The 26,257-nt window shown below is 37.7% G+C and overlaps 1 protein-coding gene across 5 annotated transcripts in view; it reads right to left on the bottom strand.

The window, feature by feature from the left end:
• Positions 1 to 26,257, bottom strand: part of Dmd (dystrophin) — a 1,523,318-nt gene that overhangs the window by 104,805 nt on the left and 1,392,256 nt on the right. For all 5 annotated transcript variants that reach the window (XM_055607916.1, XM_055607917.1, XM_055607918.1 and 2 more), the window contains 3 exons: positions 17,042 to 17,243; positions 16,111 to 16,196; positions 12,793 to 12,950 (listed from right to left, as the gene is read on the bottom strand). In XM_055607916.1, the coding sequence (XP_055463891.1) occupies positions 12,793 to 12,950; positions 16,111 to 16,196; positions 17,042 to 17,243 (446 nt within the window). The remainder of the gene's footprint in view (positions 1 to 12,792; positions 12,951 to 16,110; positions 16,197 to 17,041; positions 17,244 to 26,257) is intronic.

Genomic DNA, 26,257 nt, shown 5'->3' with positions numbered 1-26,257 from the left:
TTTACAAAGCCACAAAGGAAGACAGTACAGTCAGTCCTGATGAGACCAGATAAGCTAGGGTCAGATGGAAGGGTGGAGGACCTCCCCTATCCGTGGACTTGTAGAGGGCCATGGAAGGAGATGAGTGCGTGATTGGAAGGGAATGAAAGAGGGGGCTATAGCTGGGATACAAAGTGAATAAATTGTAATAATATAAAAATGAAAATGTAATTTAAAAATGCTGAGGGACTATGATGGCTTATCTTGGTTACCAATGTGACTATATCTAGAACCAAGTAAAACCCAAGCAAGTGGGCAAACATGGGAAGGATTTTCTTAATGAGATCAATTGATGTGAGAAAAATCACCCTAAATCTGTGCCACACTTTCTGGTGGCAGACCACAGTAAAAAAAAAAAAAAAAAAAAAAAGCAAGAAGAAAGCTTTTGCTTTTTGCCTGCTTGCCCTAACGTTTGTTGGATTGTTCATCTTTCCTGGTACTGACATTACTTCACTGGCATAAAAATTTACTTGTTCAGGATTAGAAAGTATACTGAAGAGCAGCTGAGACATCCAGCCTCACGGACTGAACAACTACTGGACTCTTGAATTTTCCTTGACAGACAGCCATTGTTGACAACAGCCTGTAAGCCACTGCAATAAAACATATATTTATACACATATGTACATATGTATGTATATATATACATATTCACACACACATATATACTATATATTACATATATGTTATAAATTATAACACAAATTTCTTGATTGGACCTTAAATGTAAAAAGCTAGATGTAAGGAACACTTGGAACAAAAGAATATTTTCAATATTGATGTTGTTGGAAGAACTACTAAATTGATTTAAATTGTGTAAATAGAAGCAAGCTTACCACTTATGTATCCAGTGATAAACATGAAACAAGATAAACTGTTAAGCAGGAGACTCATGCTGACTTGAGGGCATGTGACATACAGAAAAAGTATGTGTAGTCAAATATTGAGGCTTATGTTGTGATGCCTATGCCTACAAAGTATGTCTATGCATGTGCATGCTCACAATGTTTTCACAACAAGAATTCATAGTCACTGAACCATTTCCCCAGCCCAGAAATCTTTTAAAATATTATACAATATTATCAAGAGGCTGCCTCAATGGCTCAGCAGTTAAAGGAACTTGCTTGCACAGCATCCTGAGGAACTGAGTTTCATCCTCAGAACATACATGATGAACAAAGAGAACCAGTGTATGTATCAGCTAGTGTGTGCTTGCATGAACAAGTGTGTATATGTCTGCATCACGCACACCAGAAATAAGTATATGTTTAATTTTTTCTACTGTATTTCCAATACATTCAGAGCTATCTAGTGAAACCTTGTGTAAAAAAAATCCAAATGTAAATGAAATAAAAACATGTAGCTATCAGATGAATAAGCCAAGATATACAGAAGACATTGGAGTTTTATACTTTTTTTCATCTTAAATAATCTATAGGAATATAGATTATTGATTACAGTTTATTCACTTTGTATCTCCCGGTCCCACCCTCCCTCCCTCTTCTTCACCTATGCCCCTCCCCAAGTCCACTGATAGGGGAGGTCCTCTTCTCCTTCCTTCTGATCTTAGTCTATCAGATCACATCAGGAATGGCTGCATTGTCATATTCTGTAGCCTGGTAAGGCTGCTCTCCCCTCAGGGGGAGGTGATCAAAGAACAGGCCTATCAGATTATATCAGAGGCAGTCCCTCTTCCCATTACTAAGTAACCCACTTGGACACTACACTGCCATGGACTACATCTGTGCAGGGGTTCTAGGTTATCTCCATGCATGGTACTTGGTTGGAGTATGAATCTCTGGGAAGACCACTGTATTCAAATTTTCTGGTTCTGTTGCTCTCCTTGTGGGGTTCCTGTCCTCTCGAGATCTTACTATTTCCCACTTGTTACATAAGATTTCATGCACTTTGCCCAACAGTTGGCCATAAGTCTCAGTGTCTGCTTTGATAGTTTGCAGGGCAGAGCCTTTCAGAGGCCCTCTGTGGCAGGTTCCTAGGTTGTTTCTTGTTTTCTTCTTCTTCTGATGTCTATCCTCTTTGCCTTTCAAGATGGAAATTGAGCGTTTTAGTCAGGGTCCTCTCTCTTAATTAGTTTCTTTAGATGTGCAGATTTTAGTAGGTCTATCTTATGTTATATGTCTATATGAGTGAGTATATACCATGTGTGTCTTTCTGCTTCTGGGACAGCTCACTCAGGATGATCCTTTCCAGGTCCCACCATTTACCTGCAAATTTCATGATTTCCTTATTTTTCATTGCAGAGTAATACTCCATTGTGTAGATGTACCACAATTTCTGCATCCATTCTACAGTTGAGGGGCATCTGGGCTGTTTCCAGCTTCTGGCTGTTACAAATAATGTTGCTGCTACAAACATGGTTGAGCAAATGTCTTTATTGTGTACTTGAGCCCCTTTTGGATATATGCCTAGGAGTGGTATGGCTGGATCTTGAGGAAGCGTTATTCCTAGTTGTCTGAGAAAGCACCAGATTGATTTCCAGAGTGGTTGTACAAGTGTACATTCCCACCAGCAGTGGATGAGAGTTCCCCTTTCTCCACAACCTCTCCAACATGTGTTGTCACTTTAGGGAAAAGAACTTTCAATTAAATAAAATTTAGTAGTTAATACTGGGGGAAAAGAGGGTGATAAATGTTGAACTTATTAATTTTTTGATTTGTTTCCTTGGTTGCAGAGGGTGTTTATCACGAATTAGCACAAATGGTGAACTGATAAGAACAGTAATCCACAATAATCATCCAATAAAAGTATTTAAAGCAAAAAGGGGAGCACTGATTTTCAAGCATGTGGGTTTGGGTTCATCCCCTAGTACCACAGCAAAATAAGTACGTAAATGAATAATAAACTTGTCTACATGCACCTTTCTTTTTCCCATTCTCATTCATAGAAAAACTGAGTTGGAGATGCTAACTCATGATAAAACCTACCCTCCACATATGAGTATGCATCCCTCTGTCCAAAGGGGGTTGAAGAAGAATATCTATAGAACCCAAAAGAAGCTTCTGAAAACTGGGATTTTTTTTACATCTGCATACAAACAGTCTTAAGAGTGTCAAACTGAATCCACAGATACTCTGAACTGTTCATCTTGAAACGATATTCCCATGTCACTAAACATGTAAGGTAATCATAGGTATTGATCAGTAAAACATGTGTCTACAACAACTAATTAATTCACTCCTGATGGCCCATTTAATCCTCAAAATACCACCAAAGCGTCAGGAGTCAGGGAAGGAAAGAAATATCCCTGTACAAACTTCACCAACAGCAGAGCTGAAATTTCACATTTCGATAGACAAACTTCATTGTTTAAATACATGATTACTCTGACAATCACAACCCCAAAGATCCTTGTGTTAGTTCATAGGAGATGCCATTAGTTTTCCTTCAGGATCCTAGCAACATCATGTTATTAACTGCCACACTGTGTGTGCCAGATAAAAGGATCCTTCTGCCACCCCAGCTCCCTTCAGCCCAGCTCACTCGATCTCTCTGTTCTCCCATTGTCCCCATGCTCTCTTTGTCTTTCTCCCTCTCTGTCATAGGTGCCATCTTTCTTGCCCCCGCTTTCCCATAACAAATAGCTTTTATACCAGATCTGTTGCATGGCATGTAATCCCTCAGGGGGTATAGCTTGGCATGGGGCCTCCATGGTGCCCCTGGCCCCCCATAGAGTTTGTACATAAAGATCTACTTGAGATAGACATAGTCCTCAAACACCTATCTGCAGAATATGACATAATAATAGGTCATAACACTGCATTTTATGTTTAGAGTGGATAAAGACAAAGATTGTTTAACTTAGATACAGTAGCCCTCAAGCCTATCAGAGACCTACTGAATATGGCATTTAAGATGCTTAAACTTATTATGACAAAACTCCAAAATCCTAATAATAACTCCCCAAGATCTCCAAAAAGATATGGGCACAACGACTAGGACTGTACTTGGACTATGGTACACTAACTATTGGCAGATTGCCCTAATGCCTTGCTCCCTTCTAGAACCTGGCCGAAATTGGACAAACTGGACACCCAGAGAGTTATTGTCTCCCACTGTTGAAGACAAGGTGAGGTCAGTCTCTTCCATGTTCTTCTTCCTACACAGAAAAACCCTCTTATCTTCTGTGTGTGATGGCAACACTGCCTCTGCCCAAGCTGTCATGGACACCTGAGGACCCTGAGATAACTGTCTAGGTAGTGGGCTAGGAACTAGTCTCTGTCATTTTTATTGATACATAGGATGTTTAGATTTTAATTTGTGTTTCTCATGTCTCTGATGGGCTTGAAGACTAGGCTAGTAAAAAAAAAAAAATATATATATATATATATATATATATATATATATATATATATATATATATATCAGTTTAACCACAGAAACCAAGGCTTCAGGTGCCCTCTCTGTCACCTTCATGTGTAAAAGTCAGGCCTTAAGCCTCACTCTCTTAGAGCTGTTACTGCTAGGTCCAGAAACAGTCCACTTTGTTACTTAGAAAACAGACAACTAGCTCCTTACCCTAAGGTAATCCACCATGTTATTCATTAGCCAAGTCATTAGCTAGTTTCAAGATCAAGATTTTAAATTTCTTTTTGTTTGTCTTTTAAGGATAGACTTAAAAGTGGTTTCTCATTGTGCTGAAGTCATATAATCCAGTCTTCTGGATAGAGGAAAGAAGTCTCTCTTTCATGATGTGTAGTCATACTGAAAATCAAGATCAAGTAAGCTATTGCCCTTCTGCTTCTGTCCTCCTATAGCTCACCTTAGATACCTGTCAGAAGGATCATGCAGATTCTGCCTTCCCTGAGTTCACCCTGAAGAGTATTCATGCTTTTAACTTAAGATCGTTTCCCAAGCCTCTGCTATGCCATGACACAAAGATGTATGTCTACTGTCCTCTTCAACAGTGCAGATTTCAGTACCAATCACAAACAATGGTAATGCTAACTTATCTCTTTTGTAAATTTAAAAAGATTCTTGTAAGCTATAGGAAACTGAGATTCTCCTTTCACTGGTCAAATGGACTCCAGATAATTATTGTCAAACAACAGCCTAAGTTTCCCACCTATTTCCTATTTCAGAGGGTAGGAGTCTTCCTACTTTCCCTAGGGGTTTCGGGGCTCCACTCCTTCAAACTACCAAGACTGTAGCCCTAAAATTCTCAAATGTATATTCTGCCCATAGTATGTATAAATGGTCCAATGTCCTGACAGGTTCAGATGTTTCTTCAAGAGCTGCATCCAGAACTCAGTTGCTCTGGCCTAATCTCATAGACTGCTTCAGCTGGGTCTGCACTTCCCTAGCTACAGATGGTCTCACAGACCATGGACAGCAAGTAGGACAGCCTGCTCTTCCTGGACATGGCCAACATTCCAGCATTTTTCCCTGCCCATCTCCTAATATTGATGCCCCAAGGTGAGCAGGAAGCAATCATAGACAAATATGTCATCCCTTATTCATTTATTACCAACAAAATGCTGGTATGTTGCTCTTCAGACATGGGACAAGTAGCTCCAGGTTCTCACAGCATTGCTTGGTTCTTACCTGCTGCAGAGTATGGCTGGTATATCCTGCCCTCTACCTTGAACTTTTCAGTCCAGGGGCAAGGACTTCCACTCCCCTCCTCCTTCACTAAACATCATGTATGAGAAACAGTCCAAATAACACAACATCATCATTCCTCCCTCCGGCCCCTCACTAGTTCCTCAGTATTTAATTAAACAAAAAGGGAGGAATGTTAGTTCTCAGGTGGTCCAACTAGCCTGCCTTCAGGGTTCAAGCAACACTTTATGTCATCACCTGCCACAACCAGGTGTGTGCCAGATAAAAGGATCTGCCACTCCAGCTTACTTCACCCCAGCTCGCTCATTTCTCTGTTCTCCCTTTGTCCCATGTGTTCTCTCTCTCGCTCCCTTTTTCCCTGTCTTCCTCTCTTTCTCTCTCTCTGTCATGGGCACCCCCTCTCCCCATTTCCCACAATTAACCACCTTTATACCAGATCTGTATGTGGCATGTAATCCCTTAGGCTGTACACCTTGGCACAGGCACACCATGGTGACCTGCTGCCCCATTATATACCTTACAGGGTTTTTTTTTAACATGTGAGATATGTACACATACTTGTTTTTAACAATTGAGGCTGTAATTTATTCTCATTTCTATATTTTTCTACATTATAGAAACTATAGATGATATTCATTTTGTGACATGAATATAAAATTCAGAAGATAGATGAAACAGTAATGCATTTATTTTCAATGTATGAAGGCAGCAGGAGGCAGAAAACAGATGTAGAATGAACAGATTTTGACACTCTAGCATTTGTAGTTGAAGCATACTAAATATAAAGGTGGTGTACTAAAGTCTATTTAAATAATAAAGTCATTAAAATGTTTGCAAAAGAAAATACTACAAAGGCCATCATAGTGGAGGAGGGAAGCACCTCTCAGAGTAGTGCTAAATGCTAATTGCTAGTATATGACTCTTTTCTGAAGTCACTGAAGAGTTCAATAACAAAAAGCAATATTCGGTTTTACTTAAAAACAGACAAGGCACAAAGCAATGGACAAAAGCATATTTTAAAATTAGTTAGATATAGATGAGTGCCTATGGATATGTGCATGTGAGTGCAGATGCCAGTGCAATCCAGAAGAGATTGTCAGATCCCCTGGTACAGGCTGTTGTGGGCTACAAACTTATCTTGGATCAACTGTTTCAATCTACAAACATGATTTCATTTTTATTAATTTGTGTGTTGGGGGGGTAGTAAAGAACAAGACATGCAATGTGGAATTATGTAGTAATTTTGTGGAATCAATTCCCTCCTTTCACCTTTATGTGGGTTCCTAGGCTTCAACTTGGGCTTTTGACTGCTAGGCTTTTGTGATAAATGCATTTACTCACTGACCCTCTACGTTGTGTTTTGAGGTTTGATTCTTACTGAACCTGGAGCTCACCAGTTCAGCAATGCTGTCTTGCAAGCAAGCTCAAGGCATTTACCTTTCTCTATTTCTCTGACATTGGGATTACAGGCACTTGCCGCCACACCTGGACTCTTACATGTGTGCAAGGATTCCAAACTCAAGATCTCTATGCTTGCAGAGGAAGTACTTTATCAACTAAGCTATCTCCTCAGACTCCTATTTGTTCTTTTTTAGAAGGTATGTACCCCAGGATGGCCTTTAACTCACTGTGTCACACAGGGTAGCTTCAAAATTGGATAGATTCTTACTCTTCCACCTCCTACATAATGGGATTATATTTGTGTACTGTTATACAGGCTTTAAACTTATCTTTAAATTGTCAGGTTCTTAAAAGATCTGATGGGTGACTTCCTTTTCATCTTTGTAAGCAGATGGTGGGGATATACAGAACTGAATAAACTTTTTGAAGATTACCCGTAGAGTTTGACACACAAAAATTTACTTCTATCCCTACCAAAAGTGGACCATGAAGCAGAAGTTTCCATAACTTTTTAACTGTATTAACACAGGAAAAAGTAAGTTTTCTATGTGGTGACAAGAAACAAAGGAAGCAGAAGAATTACTGTTTAAAGTCAATACCTGAAGTGCAACTGAATCGATAAAACAAACAAGCACTTCACTGCTTCCTCATGCTAAAAGAAATAGCTAACTTTGAGCAAAGCTTGTTGAAGGAGCAAGCCTAGCCAGTTACCAAGGTCTTACACTTCAAACAGAGGGCAGAGGGTGTTTTCACTGCTGCTATCTTTCTCTGTGGTAAACATTGTATTTTCATGCCATTGGCACAGTGAAAGGCAAGGTGACCACCAGAGCACCTGATGGAGGAAATGTATGACAAAGCCAGGACAGATGGAAAATGATTACAAGTTAAGAATTTCCCAATAAGATTAGCCTTATCTGGGACCATTCTACTCTAAACATCCATCAATACTTGACCTTACCCCCATCCCAAGTCTTCTTGTCTGTCTTGTTTAACTATACATCACCTCTTTTTCTACCCAGAACGCAAGACAAATGTGATGAAATGTTTGTTGTTTGTCCTTGAGAGCAGGCTGGAAAAAGGTGTAAGGAAGAATATATTTGAGGAAGAGGTGGAAGATAAAAATGAGAATTAACTATTCGACCAGTTGAGGGAGGCTAAAGGTACACGTTGGTTGTTCAAACATAAAACCAAAAACCTCCAAATTCTGCCCATTGTACATTCCTCAAAGGATGGAGAATTCAGTGAGTAAATTCATTTGAATAAAGGCAAAAATTTCTAAGTAACAATAGTAATAACATTGTTTATAATCATGCTAAATATAGTGAGGTGTGACTGTTCTAAGGTAGCAAAAGGAAAGTTTCAAAACAATGGCTTTGGAATACATTCAGAAAGACCTGAGGACTAAAATAAAGAAGCTAAGATTTATCCAGCAGAAAATGGAAAGAAATCAGAGACTTTTAAGAGTGGTTGTCATGTGGCAATACTTTTCTCTGAAATAAATAGACATTCGGATCAAAGAAAGGCATTATATTGTGCACTATATATTGAGTCCTACGGTAACAATGCAATGGTGTACACATGCAATGAGCAGTCTTAGAAACAAGATAATGATGGCGATGGAAAGAAGTACTTTATTCATTCATTTTTTTCTCATTTTTTAAAATTATAAATCCACAAAGAAGGAAATTAAGGAAAAAGAAAAAAAGCAAGGATCAAATAAAAAGTCACTTGTTAACACTGGGTATCTACTGGTCTATTTCTTCTCAATCTAACAAAAGAGGTTTCCAGGAGCTCGCCAGCCAGCACAGAAGCATTTAATCAATATGCAAGATGGACTGAGTTCAAATGCTGATGCTGAGAGGAGTGCTGCTAGTACAAAGATGGCAAATAAGCAAGAGATGGAGTACTGAAGAACAGGCAGAAAATGAAGAGGTGGAACGGACTGGCCCCCTTACCAGGAATAGCAGAAATTTAGTTCAACAGACCCCTATCTTGACCACCAAATCAAAGTAGAGAAGCTACAGAAGAACCGTAATATCGGTCCAAAGTCAGTACACAGAGGTGAAGGGAGCCCTGCAACAAGGAGTACCATACAACTGAGACATCTGTCAACAGCATGTGTGCATGCAGTTCAAAGCTTGAGATCAAAAAGAAGAATTTTAACAAAAGAAAACAAGTATTAGAGTAAAAGGTATAGCACTGACTGTTATTGTCTAAGTGAATTTTAGAAGAAGATATCAGAAGATGGAAAGATCTCCCATGCTCATGGCTTGGTAGGATTAACATAGAAAAAAATGGCCATCTTACCAAAACCAATCTACAGATTCAATGCAATTCCCATCAAATTACCAACACAATTCTTTACAGACTTTGAAAGAAAAAATTTTCAACTTCATATGGAATGAAAAAAAACCCAGAATCTCTAAAACAATCCTCTACAAAAAATATCTTCTGGAGGTATCTCCATCCCTGATCTCAAGCTGTACTATACAGGAACAGTAATAAAAACTGCATGGTACTGGCATAGAAACAGAATGGTGGATCAATGGCATCGAATAGAAGACCGAGAAATAAAACCACTTATGGACACCTGATTTTTGACAAAGATATCAAAACCATACAAAGGAAAAAGGATAGCATCTTCAACAAATGGTGCTGGTCTAACTGGATGTCCACATGCAGAAAAATGCAAATAGATCCATACTTATCACCCTGCACAAAACTAAAGTCCAAGTGGATCAAAGACCTCAACATAAAACCAGACACATTAAATCGGCTAGAACAAAAAAAGTGGGGAATACCCTAGAACTCATTGGCACAAGAGACAACTTCCTGAGCAGAACACCAACAGCACAGTCTCTAAGATCAACAATTAATAAATAAATGGGACCTCATGAAACTGAAAAGCTTCTGTAAAGCAAAGGACACTGTCATCAGCACAAAACAAAAGTCTAGAGATTAGGTAAGGAGATCTCCACCAACCCTATATTTGAGAGAGGGCTAAGAGCCAGAAAATATAAAGAACTCAAGAAGTTAAACAGCAACAAACAAGTAACCCAATTTAAAAAGGGGGAACAGAACTAAGTAGAGAATTCTCAATAGAGGAATACCGAATGGCAGAGAAACAAGTAAAGAAATGCTCAACGTCCTTAGTCACCAGGCAGATGCAAATCAAAACGACCCTGAGATTTCATCTTACACCTTCACAATGCCTAAGATCAAAAACACAAGTGACAACACATGCTGGAGAGGATGTAGAGAAAGGAGATCCCTCCTCCATTGCCAGTGGGAATGTAACCTTGTACAAGTACTTTGGAAATCAATCTGGCGCTTTCTCAGACAATAGGTATAGTGCTAACTCAAGATCCAATTATACCACTCCTAGGCATATATCCAAAATATGCTCAAATACAAAACAATGACATTTGTTCAACCTTGTTCATATCAGCTATATTCGTAATAACCAGAACCTGGAAACAACACAAATGTCCCTCAATTGAGGAATGGATAGAGAAATTGTGGTACGTTTACACAATGGAAGACTACTCAGCAACTAAAAACAAGGAAATCATGAAATTTGCAGGCAAATGGGGAGAACTAGAAAAAAGAATCCTGAGTGAGGCATCCTAAAAGCAGAAATGCACACATGGTATATACTCATTTATACCATGGATATTAGACATATAATATAGGGTGATCATACTAAAGTTTGTACACCTGCGAGAACCTAAACAAGAAGGAGGACCCTGGGAAAGATGCTCAATCTTCATTCAGAAAGGCAAATGTGATAGACACTAGAAGAAGTTGAAAACAAGGAACAAGACAGAAGCCTACCACAGAGGGCCTCTGAAAGACTCTACCCAACAGGGTTTTAAAGCAGATGCTGAGACTCATAGCCAAACTTTGGGCAGAGTGCAGGGAATCTTATGAAAGAAGGGAGAGATAGAAAGACCTGGAAGGTTCTGGAGCTCCAAAAGAAGAACAACAGAACCAAAAATATATAGGCCTACTTGTCTTTTCTGAGACTGATATTCCAACCAAGGACCATGCATGGAGATAACCAGAACCCTTGCACAGAGGTAGACCATGGCAGCTCAGTCTCTACATAGGCTCCCTAGTAAGGAGGATAGGTGCTGTCTCTGACATGAACTCAGTGACTGGCTCTTTGATCACCTCCTCCTGAGGGCGGAGCAGCCCTACTAGGCCACAGAGGAAGACTATGAAAGACAGTCCTTATGAGACCTCATAGGCTTGGGTCAGATGGAAGGGGAGGAGTAATTCCCCTATCAGTGGACTGGAGAAGGGGCATAGGAGGGGATGAGGGAAGGTGGGAGGGCAGGATTGAGAGGGGACGAGGGTGGGGCAATAGTTGGGATACAAAGTGAATATATTGTAATAAATAAAAATTTATACAAAAAAGTTACTAAAAGAAAAAAATATTTGGCTGTTAGAGTTCCTTATATGAAAATTAGTAGTATTAATATTCTAGAATAGGTTTTACTACAGCAACTTGTAAAAAAATGTTCATAATGATAGTTTATTCATGCCTTGGAATGGTGAAAAAATGTATTTATTTCCTATATCTATTTTTAAAGTAGCCTGCCACCATTTTGGCAAAGTAATTCAAACAATATACTACTCTCAATATTAAGAGGCCTGATTTTATGCATAGTCAGTCATATTGCCAATTAAATAGTCAAACTGATTTATCATCCAAATAGACCCAGGGTTCTGCCTAGAAAGCTGCATAGAATTTTCTCTTACTTTGTGGTTAAAAAAAATCAATTTTGTAAACCATAGCTGTTGTAAATGGGATTGGAGGGATTGAGAAACATCCCCTAAGAAAAACAGCTTGTAGCATTTAAAGAATACATAAGAATACAGTGAATAATGTGGTCCTGAAAAAATATTATTCCATTAATTCTGGCAGCATTACAACTAGAAAGAATTGTTGAAGAAAAACCATCTGTTAATATGAATCAAAAGCCACAAAAATATTTATATCCTTGAATCTGATCATTATACTCCTGGAAAATTTATCTAAGGAATCAACTTCAAAGAAAAGTAAATGGACTGGGGAGTATTTGTTGGTTAAGTGCTTGCTATGGAAGCATGAAGACTTGATTGAGCTCAGAACCCTAGAACCTACAGAAAAGCAGCCATCACAGTGTAATCTCACTGTTCCTACAACAAAAGAAAAGGCAGAGATAGGAGAATCCCTGAAAGTTGTGGGCCAGATAGTCAGGCATATAGAGTAGCAAAGAGCAAGAGACCCTTCTGGAAGCAAGAGGAAAGGTTAGGACTGATGCTCAATGGTATCCTCTCTGGTATGCACATGGCCACATTTATACCTTGAATACACACACACACACACACACACACACACACACACACACGGGAGCAGTGTTAAGAAAAGTACTAAATATAACAAGATGTTCAATACAGCACTACCTAGCAGTACTACCTACTTTACCAAAAATAGAAACAGCCAACATGTCTGTCACAGCACAGTGCTCAGGTATTGAGAAGGAGCAGCAAAGAATGGAGAGAATCAGTGGGGCAGAAAAGGCAGAATGAACAATAGTGGTAGTGTGCTAAGCAAACAATAGACAGTAGAAAAATAGTGCAAGTCTTAAACTTACTGTAAGACGGAAAGGAGAGTTTGCTTTGTGTGTGTATTTGTATGGGTATGCTTCTGGGAATGCCTATGTGTAAGGGGTAAAACACTTGTCAAGTCACATTCAAAGGAAAAAAAAAGGATGAATAACTTACAAATTGGAAGCAGCTCCTGACGCTTGGCTCAATGTTACTGCCCCCAAAGGAGGCAACTTCACCCAACTGTCTTGGGATTTGAATAGAATCATGTAGAAGAAGACCCAGCCTACGCTGGTCACAAAAACCAGTTGAACTTGCCACTTGCTTGAAAAGGTCTATAAAAGAAAGAAGAGAATTGTGAAAATCAAAACACTGGAACAAATGGACATAAGCAGAACCTAATGTCCAGTTCAATGCGAGTACTATTTCTCAGTAATAGCCAATATTCCCAGAGATGCATCTTATTATCTTACTTTTTTATCTTTTTTTTTTTGAGACAGTTTCTTCTTTGTGTGGCTCTGGCTGTCTTGGAACATGCTGTAGACCAGGCTAGCCACAAATGCAATGAGAGTCTCCTGCTCTTGTCTACTAAGCGCTGGAATTAAAGTTGTGCACCACCACAGCCTGCCTTTTATCTTTTTCTTTTTTTGGGGGGGAGGGGGCTGGTGATGGCCTAATGTAACGCAGGCTACCCTTAGACTTTCTATATAGTTGAAGATAGCCTTGAACTTCTTATTCTCCTGGCACCACCTCCTGTGTGCTAAGGTTATAAGCATGTGGCTTTTTACAATTCTAGGGATTGAGCCCATGGTTTTCTCGATGTTATGCTTAAAGAATTAAAGCTAATACAAGCAAATAATATCTATTTGTATAAATTAAGCTAATTATCATTACCTATATATGAAACATAAAAATTTAAATATACTATAGCCCTGAAAAGAAAGTGAGTTTACTTGTATTTTTAAAAATTCATTTGTTTATATGTAGAGTGGGGGACACATATATCATGGCACATGTACGGAAGTGAAAGGAAAACTTGGAGGGGTCAATTCTCTCCTTGTACATTAAAGATCCTGGAGATCAAACTCAGATCACCTGGCACAGGGGTAAGTTCCTTTATCTACTGGCTATCTTGCTGGCTCTACATGTACTTTTAAAAGTTGTATTTTTTTTTTATTTTTTGCTTATGTATGGGCGTATTTAGAGCATGTGGAGGTCAGGGAACAACTTACAGGAATTGTTTTTCCCCCTTCTATCACAGGGATCCTAGGGATGGAATTTACATTATCAGGCTTGGCAGCAAGTATTTTTACACTAAGCCATCTCATCTGCCCCTAAATATATTCCTAACACCTGAATTGGTCAAAGCAAAAAAAAAAATCAATTTAGTAGCTATTATGTTTATATAATGTGAATACTATTACAGAAATTTTATAATCAAGAACCATATAATTAACAAAAACGATGTGAGCATCAGATATTAAAAGATGTAGAAAAATTAGGACTTCCTTACAGAGTCATAAGACCATTAAACTTCATTGAGATTAGGATGTATGCTCACATAGGATGCTGTGCCTATGTGTAATTATACTATCATTGATATTCTAGGTCTGCCTTACTGTTTTTTACTCTTATTTTTTTGGAAGAAAGGATTTTACTAGGTAGTCAAAGATGGTCTTGAACGTGTAAACATCCAGTGAAGACAGGAACACAGGTAGAAACCCATGTCTTTTTATAAAAAAAAAAAAAAAAAAAAGCTAACTTACAATAATTAACTATAATATTCAAAAAGAAAAAGTGTTCAGAAATAGTTTTATCCAAATTAATTTTAAAGGGTTAAAAAGCATTGTTTCACGTTGGGTGAGGGTTTTATTTAGTTCTTAGAAAAGGAAAATTTGTGTGGGAACTATATAAAACTGAGCACTACCATGCTTTGTGTGTATTATGGTTTACTCTACAAAAAGGAGCACTACGACAGTATAGCTTTGGAGAAAAGCATTTCTTTTGTCCTGCCTATATTTACACCCAGCATACCTCTTTCTCTATATATGGCTAGTTCTTAAGAGGAAATCAGAACAGGCTAGATTTGTTCAATTCCTCCTGAAATGATTTCTTACAAGAATTTCAAGGCTACCATACACAGTCCTTTACAGTAAAAATAAATGGTGACTTGGTCATTCAAGCTATCAGTCTTTTAACATTTGATTTATATTTTAGACTTATACTTTTTAAGTAGACACCAGTAGTGAATCAAAAGAAAATTCTAGAGGGTGCTCAGACTAATGCAATTGACACTGGAAGCAGAAGAAAACAGGGAAGAAGATAGGAGCCTACCATAGACGACCTCTGAAAGACTCTACTGATCAAGATTCACAGCTAAACTTTGGGCAGAGTGCAGAAAACCTTATGGAAGAAGTGGGAGATAGAAAGACCTGGAGGGGACAGTAGCTCTACAAAGATATCAACAGTCAAAAAATCTGGGCCAGGAGAGGGGACTGCAGAGACCTATACTCCAATCAAGGACCACGCATGGAGAGGACATAGTACCTCCTGCTCAGATAAAGCCCATGGCAGCTCAGTTTCCAAGCAGGTTGGTTCCCTAGTAAGGGGATCAAGGGCTATCTCTGACATGAACTCAGTGGCCAGCTCTTTGATCAACTCTCTCTGGGGGGAGCAGCCTTGCCAGGCAACAAAGGAAGATGATGTAGTCAGCCCATATGAGACCTGATAGGCTAAGGTCAGATAGAAGGGAGGAGGTCCTCCCCTATCAGTGGGCTAGGAGAGGGGCATAGGGAAAGAAGACGGAGGGTACGTGGAACTGGGAGGAGAAGAAGGTGGAGGGCTACAGGCAGGATACAAAATGAAAAAAATGTAATAATTAATTAGTTAATTAATTAATTAAAAAAGAATAAAATAGAGCTTTCCTTGGTTCAGTTAATATTCTTCCTTGTGAAAATCTACATAAGGATTCAATAAACTTGAAAAACACAAAAACGAGAAAAAAAATAGCAGGCTAGCCATCTCTCCAACAGTAAATGTTCATTATATCACAGAACTGGATTTCTCAGTAAATCTTGCAATAAGATGATTATAAAATAAACCACGTGTTTTGAACATAAATGCCTGATAGTATTCTTTAAGTGGGAATCCAAAAGCATAGGAAATGCAGGGATTAAACCTTCACATTTATTTTCTTGACTTCACAAAGGGGTTAGGAAATCAGACTTTATCCCCTTGGAACATGTTTTATTCAGACACAGTCAATGTAACAAAAAATAATACTGGGACTGGAGAAGCTAATCCTCATTCTCTATTTAAATACCTTCAATTTAATATCTGACAGGAAACAGCACAACCCAAATTTTATGACACTTTAAAAGCAGTTATATCTTATGCAAGAAACCTGCTGTCAAATAATGGAATACAATTTCCCATCTAGAACGAAGATAATTAGGCAACATCAATAAAAGAATAGAGTTAATACACATGACTTACATCTGTACTTGTCTTCCAAGTGTGCTTTACACAGTGAAATGATGCCAGTTTTAAAAGACAGGACACGGATCCTCCCTGTTCGTCCCCTATTACAATGAATCAAACCAGAAAACAATTACTGTCACACGAATAGAGTGTAGATACTCCTAGTTAAGGGGCAAAGGAGCCCTGGATACAGGAACTCTATAGAGCCTTGTTTGATTAAGGTTGTTAAGAATTTTTCTCAGCTCATTTTCTGTCTCCATGACCTACAATGCTATGACTGTTCTCTAACCAACAGAGAGTGATGAATGGAGGTGCCAAAAAGCAGCTCTGTAAAACCTGATTAAAACACAGAACAACAACAGTCTAGCTTGGTTTCAGGAGCTGAATTTTCTGTGTGTAAGCTTATTTTCATTTTGTGTGACTCATCTACTCACAGTCTTCTAAATAACTACATATCTTCTAAGACAATTCTCATAGATAATACGTGTACCAACATTTCCAGGAGCACTATCATTCTTGCCAATGAGAGGAGTCACTCCAAAATGGATGTAGGAACTCCAAAACACAGGTGAGAACAGAACCACAGCTACATGACAACTCATTCTATTTGAAAAAAAAAATGTCTTATCTCAGGTTATGGTTGGATTCTGGCCTGAGAACAGTCTTCATTCCAGCTCTTTTTTTTCCCATTGAGATGGTCTCTCTATATAGATCTGGCTATCCTGAAACTCACTGTGTAGACAAGGCTGGCCTCAAACTCCCAAAGATTCTCTGCATCTTGTATTAAAGGCTGCATTCCAACTCTTACTGCTGGCTTATCAAATGTGTCAAGTCATATGCAGAAATGATTTATCCCACGGAGAAGACCTGCATAGCTTCTAGGACACTACTCTAATGTCAATACTGTCATTACAATGTAACCTATGACCCCTCTTGCCATACGTACGTATCATAAACATTAAGAAGCCAGTTGAGACACATATCCACACATAGAGGGATGTTGACCAAATTGTTGTGCTCTTGCTCCAGACGATCATAAACAGTAGTCAAACAGTTAATGATCTGCAGGATATCCATGGGTTGGTCATTTTGCTTCAGGTTGTGCTGGTCCAAGGCATCACAGGCAGCTGACAGGCTCAAGAGATCCACTGCAAAAAACACACAAAGGCATAAATGACTCAAAACATAAAACTTCTTTCACTCTTTTTTCCTTTGAAAATGCCAGTTGAGTTGTTTCCTATCCTTTAGTTATGAACAAACTAAAATTCCACCTTCTTTTAAAAGTGCTCTATTTTCATCACTCAACTTTTAAGTTGATCCAGTTTTACCAATATTCACAATCTAAAGTTGCTTTCAGATCTCAGTGGTAGTCAGTGAAAACACAAACAAAGATACAACAATACCTTCCCTGGAATATCAGAGAATATTTGAGAGTTAAAAGGACCTGTCTTCTAAGTCAGTAGTCATTTTTAGTTGAGTGAGAAGAAAAAAAAAAAAAGGTGTTGCAGTAGAGATTTTGAAAGAGACACTGACACCCCTTCCTCATATTAGTATTAGAGATCAGTGAGATGAATCTGTATAGTTAGGATTGTATAAACTCAGTTTCTGACTGTGTATTTATAATCAGTCAGCATTTTTCTCCTTGAAATAAACACCTCAACATCTCTTTGTTGCCTTAACACCAGGTGAAAAAATAAGTAAATTCACTATAATTTTCTATAGGAAAACTGTATAATCTAGCTAGACTTCAAGCTGAAGGTTGGTTTATTTCTCTTTTTACCTTCAAATTGCATTTTACAATCTAATATTTTGACACTTATAAGACCCTTTAAGGCTAGGGGATATTCCCTTCATCTGAGGTAGTATTTAGTCATATGCCAAAGAAAAAAATTAACAAAGATAACCTTTTATCAGCAAATTACTAGCTTTGCTCCCAAATGTTTTGAAAAGATGCTTTTATCTAAAGCAATTTATTAGCCAAATTGAAAATGCAACACTGGTACTTTTTAACTACATGATACACCTAAGCTCTGTTCAGAACTGTCAGTACTTTGAGACAAAGAATCAATGATAATTAAGTGCCTCCTTTGCACACCTAAGAGAAAATGCATTGCAATTATAAATATAGCTTAAAATGAAATGCACATAAGCCATTTCACTCTGTAAACAGTTTTCCCCAATAATAGAAAAATGTACACTTGAGACTACAATGTTATTTTATTAGTTACTGGTAGTAAGGTTTAATTAAATATTAAGAAAAAGTACTGGCTAATACCTATATAGGTTAATACTTATGCATGACATACTGTCTGTCATGAAAAACAAAACCAGGATACTCTGTGGAGTTCGCCTAGAAACAAGAAGATCTGATAGCAAGGGTAGAGATAATTTTCATTATTTTTCATTCCCATGAGCAAAACTCTGTGTTCCTGTCTCATGGACCAGTTTCACTAAAATATCCTGGACTAATATCCCTCTTACTTGTTTACATATTTTACTTTTCTACGGATAGACCTCATGATAGCACATATCTCTACTGCAGCCTCTTTGACTGTAAGATACAATCATGTGCTTCTTAATCTCAGAGACAATTTTTGATAAAAAACATCATTGGGCGGTTTAAATATTGAGTATCACAGAATACAAGTACACAAATTAGGAAGTATACGACAATATTGCATATTATGGGATCATTGTTAGTGTCTATCCCAAACATCTTTATACAATGGTCCATTGTACTCTAAAAAGAAATAAATGGCCTTTTTTATGAAATTTGAGACTGTGTAAACTTGGAAGTAGGAAACTGTCAGACTACAAGACACATCTGAAAGTCAAGTGGACAAGATAATGAAAAATAAAAAATAAGAATAATAATGCAAGCTGGCAGGAAGCTATACGAAAAGGGAGGCAAAATTGGGACGACATGGAAGGCAGTAAGGAGGTACAGGGACATAGTTGCAAGATTTTTATCATCTCTTTTTTCTGCTTCACTTCCTGAGACCACAACTGCTCAAGTGCAGGTCATGGAAAACTTCAGAAATGTAGCATTCCTCACTTTGTTTGTTATTGAAATTATGGAGTAAATTTCTTGGATACATCAATATTCCTAACACATTTCTTTATATATTGAAGGGAGCTATTAATTAAGCTTTTCTATTATTTTCTTTTTCGTTACTATATGCTTTGTTATAAATATTTTCCTTTTGATCCAAGGATATAAGAACAGTGAGAGTTTTTACAGTCACATATTATTAAGTGTCTAATGATCCCATGTGATGGTAACAAACAGTCAAATTGCATGAATTTCATTTTATTGGACCTAATGTCGACACAGGTGAATAGGTTGGTAGCATATACAAGAAAAAAAAATACAGTATAAATAGCTCCAGAGAGAAGTGAGAAAATTTTCTCTGAAATAACAGGAGCAGAAGAGGGCAAAGGACAGAAATACTATGTGGTGTTTTCTACTAAAACTGTATGTGGTTAAATACAAGACCAATCCATCACAAAAGACGGAATAACACATTTCTTCAAACAAACATAGCGAATAGGAAAACACAACTTCTATTTAAACAGAGACTATGCAACTAATCAGCAAAGAGCTGATGAAAGATTTGTGGGCAACTGAAATATCACAAACACATACACACACTCAATGTTTAGCTCAAGCTTATTAATGAATGGGAATTGTTGGCTGCTGGAAGAGGGAGAGACAGTTTTCTATGGGTATATCCTTTGTAAGTTGACAAGGAAGGAAGAAAAGAAGAAGGGAGGGAAGGAGGGAGTGAGAGAGGGAAGGAGGGAGGGAAAGAGGGAGGGGAAGGAGGCAAAGGAAGGAAGGAAGGAATGAGGAGGGAGGGAGAAGGTAGGAAGGAAGGAAGGAAGGAAGGAAGGAAGGAAGGAAGGAAGGAAGGAAGGAAGGAAGGAAGGAGCAAATAAGTACAAAACACAAAATGTTGCATGGATAGAAAAAGAATGGATAGACCTGGGAAGATGTGTGAGAAGATAGTAAATATGCTCAAAATAAGTAGAAAACCTGAAACTCTGAAAGAACTATTTTTTTTTATAGAAACATAAAAAATTGGAGCTGGACTAGGAATATGTGGCCAGCTAAAATTTACTTTTAAATAATAAGGTTAACTAATTAAAAAAAAAAAAGGTGTCTCGTCCTAGTATAAGAACAATACTTTGAGGGTATCTAGTTCCTGAAGGAAGTACAAATATGGACAGGTGTCTAGAATTATGGGCAAATAAAACCAGTGATTACTAAATGAGGTAGCCTACAAAGTGCACTCTTTGATATCGCAACTTTAGGACTGAGGATCAACCAGCATTTTCCCTCTTCTGTAACTCATGAACATCAGGAAAACTCACAGGAAGACCTTATTACTTCCTCTGGAAGATACATGGGTGTGTATCTACTTCTTTTTGAGGTACCAATATCTGTAAAGGAACATACTATTAAAAGCATTGCTTGCCATGTCTTCAAGATATTTTAAATTCTCATATAACAGAGATATGCCCTCTAACTTACATAATGTACGTATATAGAAAAAAAATAATAATTCTCCTGTTTCTTGGGAGCCCTTGTTATGAGGCAGTACGTGGCTGAGGATCCATATCCTGCTTTTAATGCTATTGTGTTGTAGCTTTTTCTGGCAATTAGCTGCAAATGTATAAGCCATGTTATTGTGAGTCCTGTGAGTCTTCTTTATCAACCCTCTTTACCTGGCTAATGCCTTATTCAGTCACCTTTACTGCACTCTTAGAAGGTAAGGTCCTTTTCCACATTTTTTTTTCACTTTGTTAGTCTAGGTAAAACAAATCAAGAAGTTTCAGCTTTATTCAGACAACTCTATACTGTACCACATAGTTATAATTTAAGACTTAGTTGCTAAACATAGGCACATTAATCTCAATTTCTAATTGTATAGAAATATTTTTCACTTTTATCAACTGTCATATATTTAGCCCTGTAGTTTGGGCTTTCTCCAACCACCTACATACTAATAAACTAAATATACTTGCTTTGTTAAATGCATTTTTTTCTGCTCTTGAGAGTTGAATATCCTCTTAATTATAGAAGATATACATTTATGGAGTCTCATCAGAACCACGGACAAAAGAAAAAGCTTATATTGTCACCTTCATACTTTCCCCATGCTATCAACCATAAAAACCAATTTACAAATCATTCTTACCAAGATTTTCAACTTATCTCTGCTGTTCTATCAACTTAACTTTTATTCATAATGCACAAACAAGCACTATAAACTCATGCAACATAAAAGTTATTATAAACCAAGGGGCATTATAAGCCAATGGTGATGGCCATAACTGCAATGGAAAAGTTTTGGTTTCTTTATAAAGCCCATTATGTTATGTAAATGTTTTTGCTTTAATCCCATGCATGGTATTTGTATGGCTCATGGCCTCTGACATCTGGTAATGACCTGCTTCATGCTGCACAAACAGCAACGTGGTCTAGAGCTCTGAGGATACAAATATGAGAGCCCAGAAGAAGAAAGTGTGGCCCCTGTGGTGGTGGTGGTGGCAGCATGTGGCAGTTTGGAGAGAGCAGAGACAGATGGGTAGTGGTTTGGAACAGACAGAGGAAAAGAGAAGGTGCTTGTTGATACAGTAGCTTGGAGAGACTGCTGTCTGTGTTTGCTGTTGACAGATACTGGTATAGCCCTCTGAGAAGAACCCATTGGTTCTAAACAGCCAGGAGAAGTAAAGAGGTCTGTGTCCTCTATCACCACTAACCTTCTAACTGTCTGTCTCCTACGTAGGGTTGGGAAGTTGGAAGGGAGAGGATTTAAGGAATCCCAAATAAAATAGTTTAAAAATAAGCACAATACATAAGTAGCATATTCTCTCTAGTAGATAAAATGTGGTTTGGTTTTCTGTGATATTGAACTTTGATAGGAAACTTTAAAAATAAAGATCAGTTGCTTCATAGAGGTGGCTAAGTATGTTTTCCAAGGCATCTGTAATTCAATCTCTCCACTGACATCAAGAAATTACTGAGATAACATCATTAATTTCCATTAATGTAAGACATAGTAGAAGCAGACATTGGTACGAAAAACTAGCCAGGGCAAGTTTCACTTGCTTAAACCAAGGACAATAGCTCTTTATCAGCCTTTTACAGGCAGAGGAAAAAAAAAAAAAAGAACTAGAAGATAAACCTAAGCAAATACAAAATTTAAAGGAAGTTCTTAAATCACCTATTGAAAATTCACTAAGGAATTGGACCACACATGTTTTTCAAAAGTTAATGGATTGTCAAAACTTTTCACTCTGTTCTCACTGAACATGGGGCCAGAGTCTGCATGGTATTATCCAAGCATTCATAAGAATTTAGTTCCTAATTTAGATAAATACTCTAATTTTGCTATCCTTGATTATTTTCAAGTAAGAGTGAAGTTCTGAAAAGAAATGCTGAGAATTTCAAATCTTCTTAAAAGTAAAAATTCAACGAAATCATTTTACCATTCAGAACCTAAATGTATTACAAGGTTATCACTTCAAATGGTTAGCATGTTTTTTTTTTTTTTTTTACAATATCTAACTCCACTTCACCAATGTTTACCAAAATTTTTGACATACAAAGAAATAAAAAAAGACAATGAATAGAACTCTTTTACCATAAAAACTGAATAATGTTCAAATGATTCCCAGGCAGTTATGGAAATGGATTATAGTCATAAGACGTAAGACAAATTTCTACCTAGTCTATTTCTGAGTTTCTGTCACAGTATAACCCGGAACAGCTGGCTACTTCTTTTGAAATTTTGGGATTTCACAGGAATATTCTATAGCACTTTATAATAACCAGTTCATAATTCTCCTTTTTATCAAAGGAAAGCAGTATCTCTGGGATGGGGCAGGGTCAAGAAAAGACAAAAAGACAGAAGACTTTTTCTATTCATCCCCTTGACTCAACCCCACCCCAAACTCCTTTGTGCCTGCTATGATTCATTAACCAGGTCCCCAATGAAATTCTAGGCATGAGGAGCCTTTTATTAAGTACTTAAACTTGGCAGTATACACCTGAAAATGATAACTTCAGGCTATAAGCTTGTAAGGCAATGGAATCTTCCACTGGCATTCATCCATGTATTCATTCTATGAAAACAGAAAATCGTACTCTCTGCCTAGTCCTGTGTTAAGCAATGGAATGCCAATGTGAAAAGAAAAAGAACCTACCTGATCCTTCTCAGTAATTTCACTTCTAGGGCACTTAAATCTTTATGTGACAACCAGACAGCAATAATTCCTTTATTATAGTATCACACACTTTTGAAGACTTTGGGGTTGGATGTCTTTGTTCCCTGAGAACCTTGGTGGCCAAAGGTTTACATTCAGTTCTGTCCCCAATTTGGAGTGATTTTATTATTACTAAAATACATACATAACTCTACTTAACTTATACATAACTCTAACTTCTCAATATCTTAGCTTTCTATTATACTTCCATGAAAATTCACACATAATTCACCTTGTCACCTGTTTAAACAGCCATAGCCTAGACCTAATCACTTAAAATGGTTCCAGTTTGGAAATAGTGCTCAGCAATGTCTCCTTCTTAAACACAACTTCACGGCTTTCAGTTCCTTCACTATCTCTTCCCATCTTACTTTTCTTCTTGATCCCTTTACCTCGTAATTGCCAAATTCTACCTAAATTTGGTTTTTCCACTCAACCTAGCCCTGAAATAAAATATTCTCCTTTTTTTGAGGGATCATTGAGATGGGGTTTCTCTATGTAGCCTTAGTTATCCTTGACTCACTCTGTAGACCAAGCTGTCCTTGAACCCATAGAGATCCGCCTGCCTCTGCTTCCCAGAGTACAGGGATTACAGGCACCACCACGCCTGGTGGTTAGAAATACAATATTCTAACCACCATTTTCCCGAAGCACTCAGGACCCCTTACATAGCTGTCAAATCCCTATTCTAGGACAGAAGTGTGCAGCTTCTGACCACTGGGTACTGCTAAAGAAGAATCACACCACTAGGGACTGTTGCTGTTGCGAATCACTCAGCTGCTTGAATTTCCTTATGATGCTTTTTTAACTTTAGCTTCCCTGTGTTTTCTACAAAGACAAAGGTCAGTGTTATTACCTTATTATTACCTTCCTCTGTTATCTGTGTCACAGTGCTTCTCAAACTCCACACAGAAAACATTTGGCTTCAGATGGGTTTTCATCACCTTCCTGTTGCCAAGTTTCTTGGTTACCTAGAACCCACATGTATCCTTCTCTCTGGCATTGTAGCAGCATGGAATAATCTTTTCTTTTTGTCTGGTTCTAGGCTACCTGCCCATATCTTGCCCATTTTTGTCCTCTCCTCTTAAGCCAGTCATTTTTAATTCCTCAGTCATCTCTAAGTTGTAACAAACCCCTTTTTGTTCTCCATTGTAACTAAAGTTCTCTTAGACCGATGCCAGCCGTCTATACTTTTGGTTTACTTTTAAGTTCCTCAGCGCATTACCTTCACCAAAGTTACTAAAGATATCTCTGTTGCTACATAAAATGGGCATTTTCACCCAACATCATCTGACCATAACAACAGGTCCCTTCTTTCTCTCCATGCATTAGCACTACAACCTCCTGGACTTTCTTATTGAAATTTTAGCCAGCCTTTCTACTCATTTTTCTTGGTTGTTCATCTCTGTTTTAAATGACTTGGCCCCCCTCTCTGTCTATGTCTGTCTGTCTGTCTGTCTGTCTGTCTCTCTCTCTCTCTCTCTCTCTCGCTCTCTCTGTATTGCTGTACTATCTTGTCCTTTCCATATTTGATTCAAGCAGTCAGCAGCTCCATGCTTGTTATTGTTAATACTGCTTTTATAATTCTCCTCAGTACTGTACTTTATATTCACATGGAAGCCCATTCCAAGAACCCTTGAGTTTTTCCTTCCTTGATTTCCCTTCACCCACTATATCAAACAATTACTAAGGATAGATCACAAGTCTAATTCTTATATATTGAAATGATCCTCTATTCTTATTCAGGCCACCATATTGCCAGTTTCAGTTCTGCGAGAGATCTGCTTCCTGTCAGTGGTTTAACCCCCTCAATTCATGTGGGTTTCTCAGCCAGAATTGTTTTATTACGTGAAAATCCAACCATGTCATCCTCTCACCAAAATCTCTTGAATGGCTCCCACTGACCTCTAAAGTCTTTAACTTGGGTTTCAAAAGCTCTTTACAATATGTCTCCTGCTTCCCTTTCCAGATTAATATTTCACAATAGTCCTCCTTGGCATTTTGCAGTTGCCACACTAAAGCAATTTCAGTTCCTGAGTACTTTCTGTTCTCTTTGGTATCCATGCCTCAGAATAATAGCCTTCCTTCCTTTGAATAGAACACTCTTCTTACAGTGAGCTCTACCTACTTTTCTGGAGCTATATGGGTAGCGTTCAAACAGCATGCTATTCTTCTATTGCCACAAAAATAAATGTGACTATCAAATTATCTGATCATCTGTCTGCAGTACCTCAGCCTGCAAATGGAAACAATATTCATTATTTTTACCACTGACGATCATAACTGATGATGATCATAATTGATGAAGATCTTTTATGTACATTTGTTTGTCTCCAGATTTTCACATATGGCTTGGGCATCCCTCATTACATTCTAAATTCCTTTGTGGTAGTGTATATGCTTATCAATTTCAATATGCATAACCTTAATACATATTGACAAACAAATAATCCATAATTCATTTTGTTGATAAAATATCCATGTAACAAAAAATTCCATGTTACATTTCTAAATTTAAACAAAGAAACATGATTTTTAAAAAACAATCTAGCCAGGCATTGTGTTGCTATCTTTAATCCCAATCATTCTGGTCTACAGAGCTACTTCAAAGACAGCCACGGCTACATAGAGAAACGCTGTTTGAAAAAACAAACAAAGAAACAAAAGGATCTAATCATATTTCTTCTATCATTGTATCCATCTGAATATTAACATATAAAAAAAACAAAAGACATCTGTGAACTTGGTTCTGATAATATTGTCATAATCATCTAATCCTAAATGTCCTTTCACAAAGAAAATCGTGGGTGTAAATGCTACTTATTGCAAAACCAAAATTTAGTAATATCTTATCAATTTGACAACAGTTGCTGAACATTTGCAGAGATAG

This window comes from Psammomys obesus, unplaced genomic scaffold (genome assembly GCF_907164565.1).
Source record: "Psammomys obesus unplaced genomic scaffold, mPsaObe1.curated_primary_1811, whole genome shotgun sequence".
Taxonomy (NCBI): Eukaryota; Metazoa; Chordata; class Mammalia; order Rodentia; family Muridae; genus Psammomys; species Psammomys obesus.
Note: the sequence above shows the minus strand (reverse complement) of the source record. Positions and strands in the feature narration are given on the sequence as shown.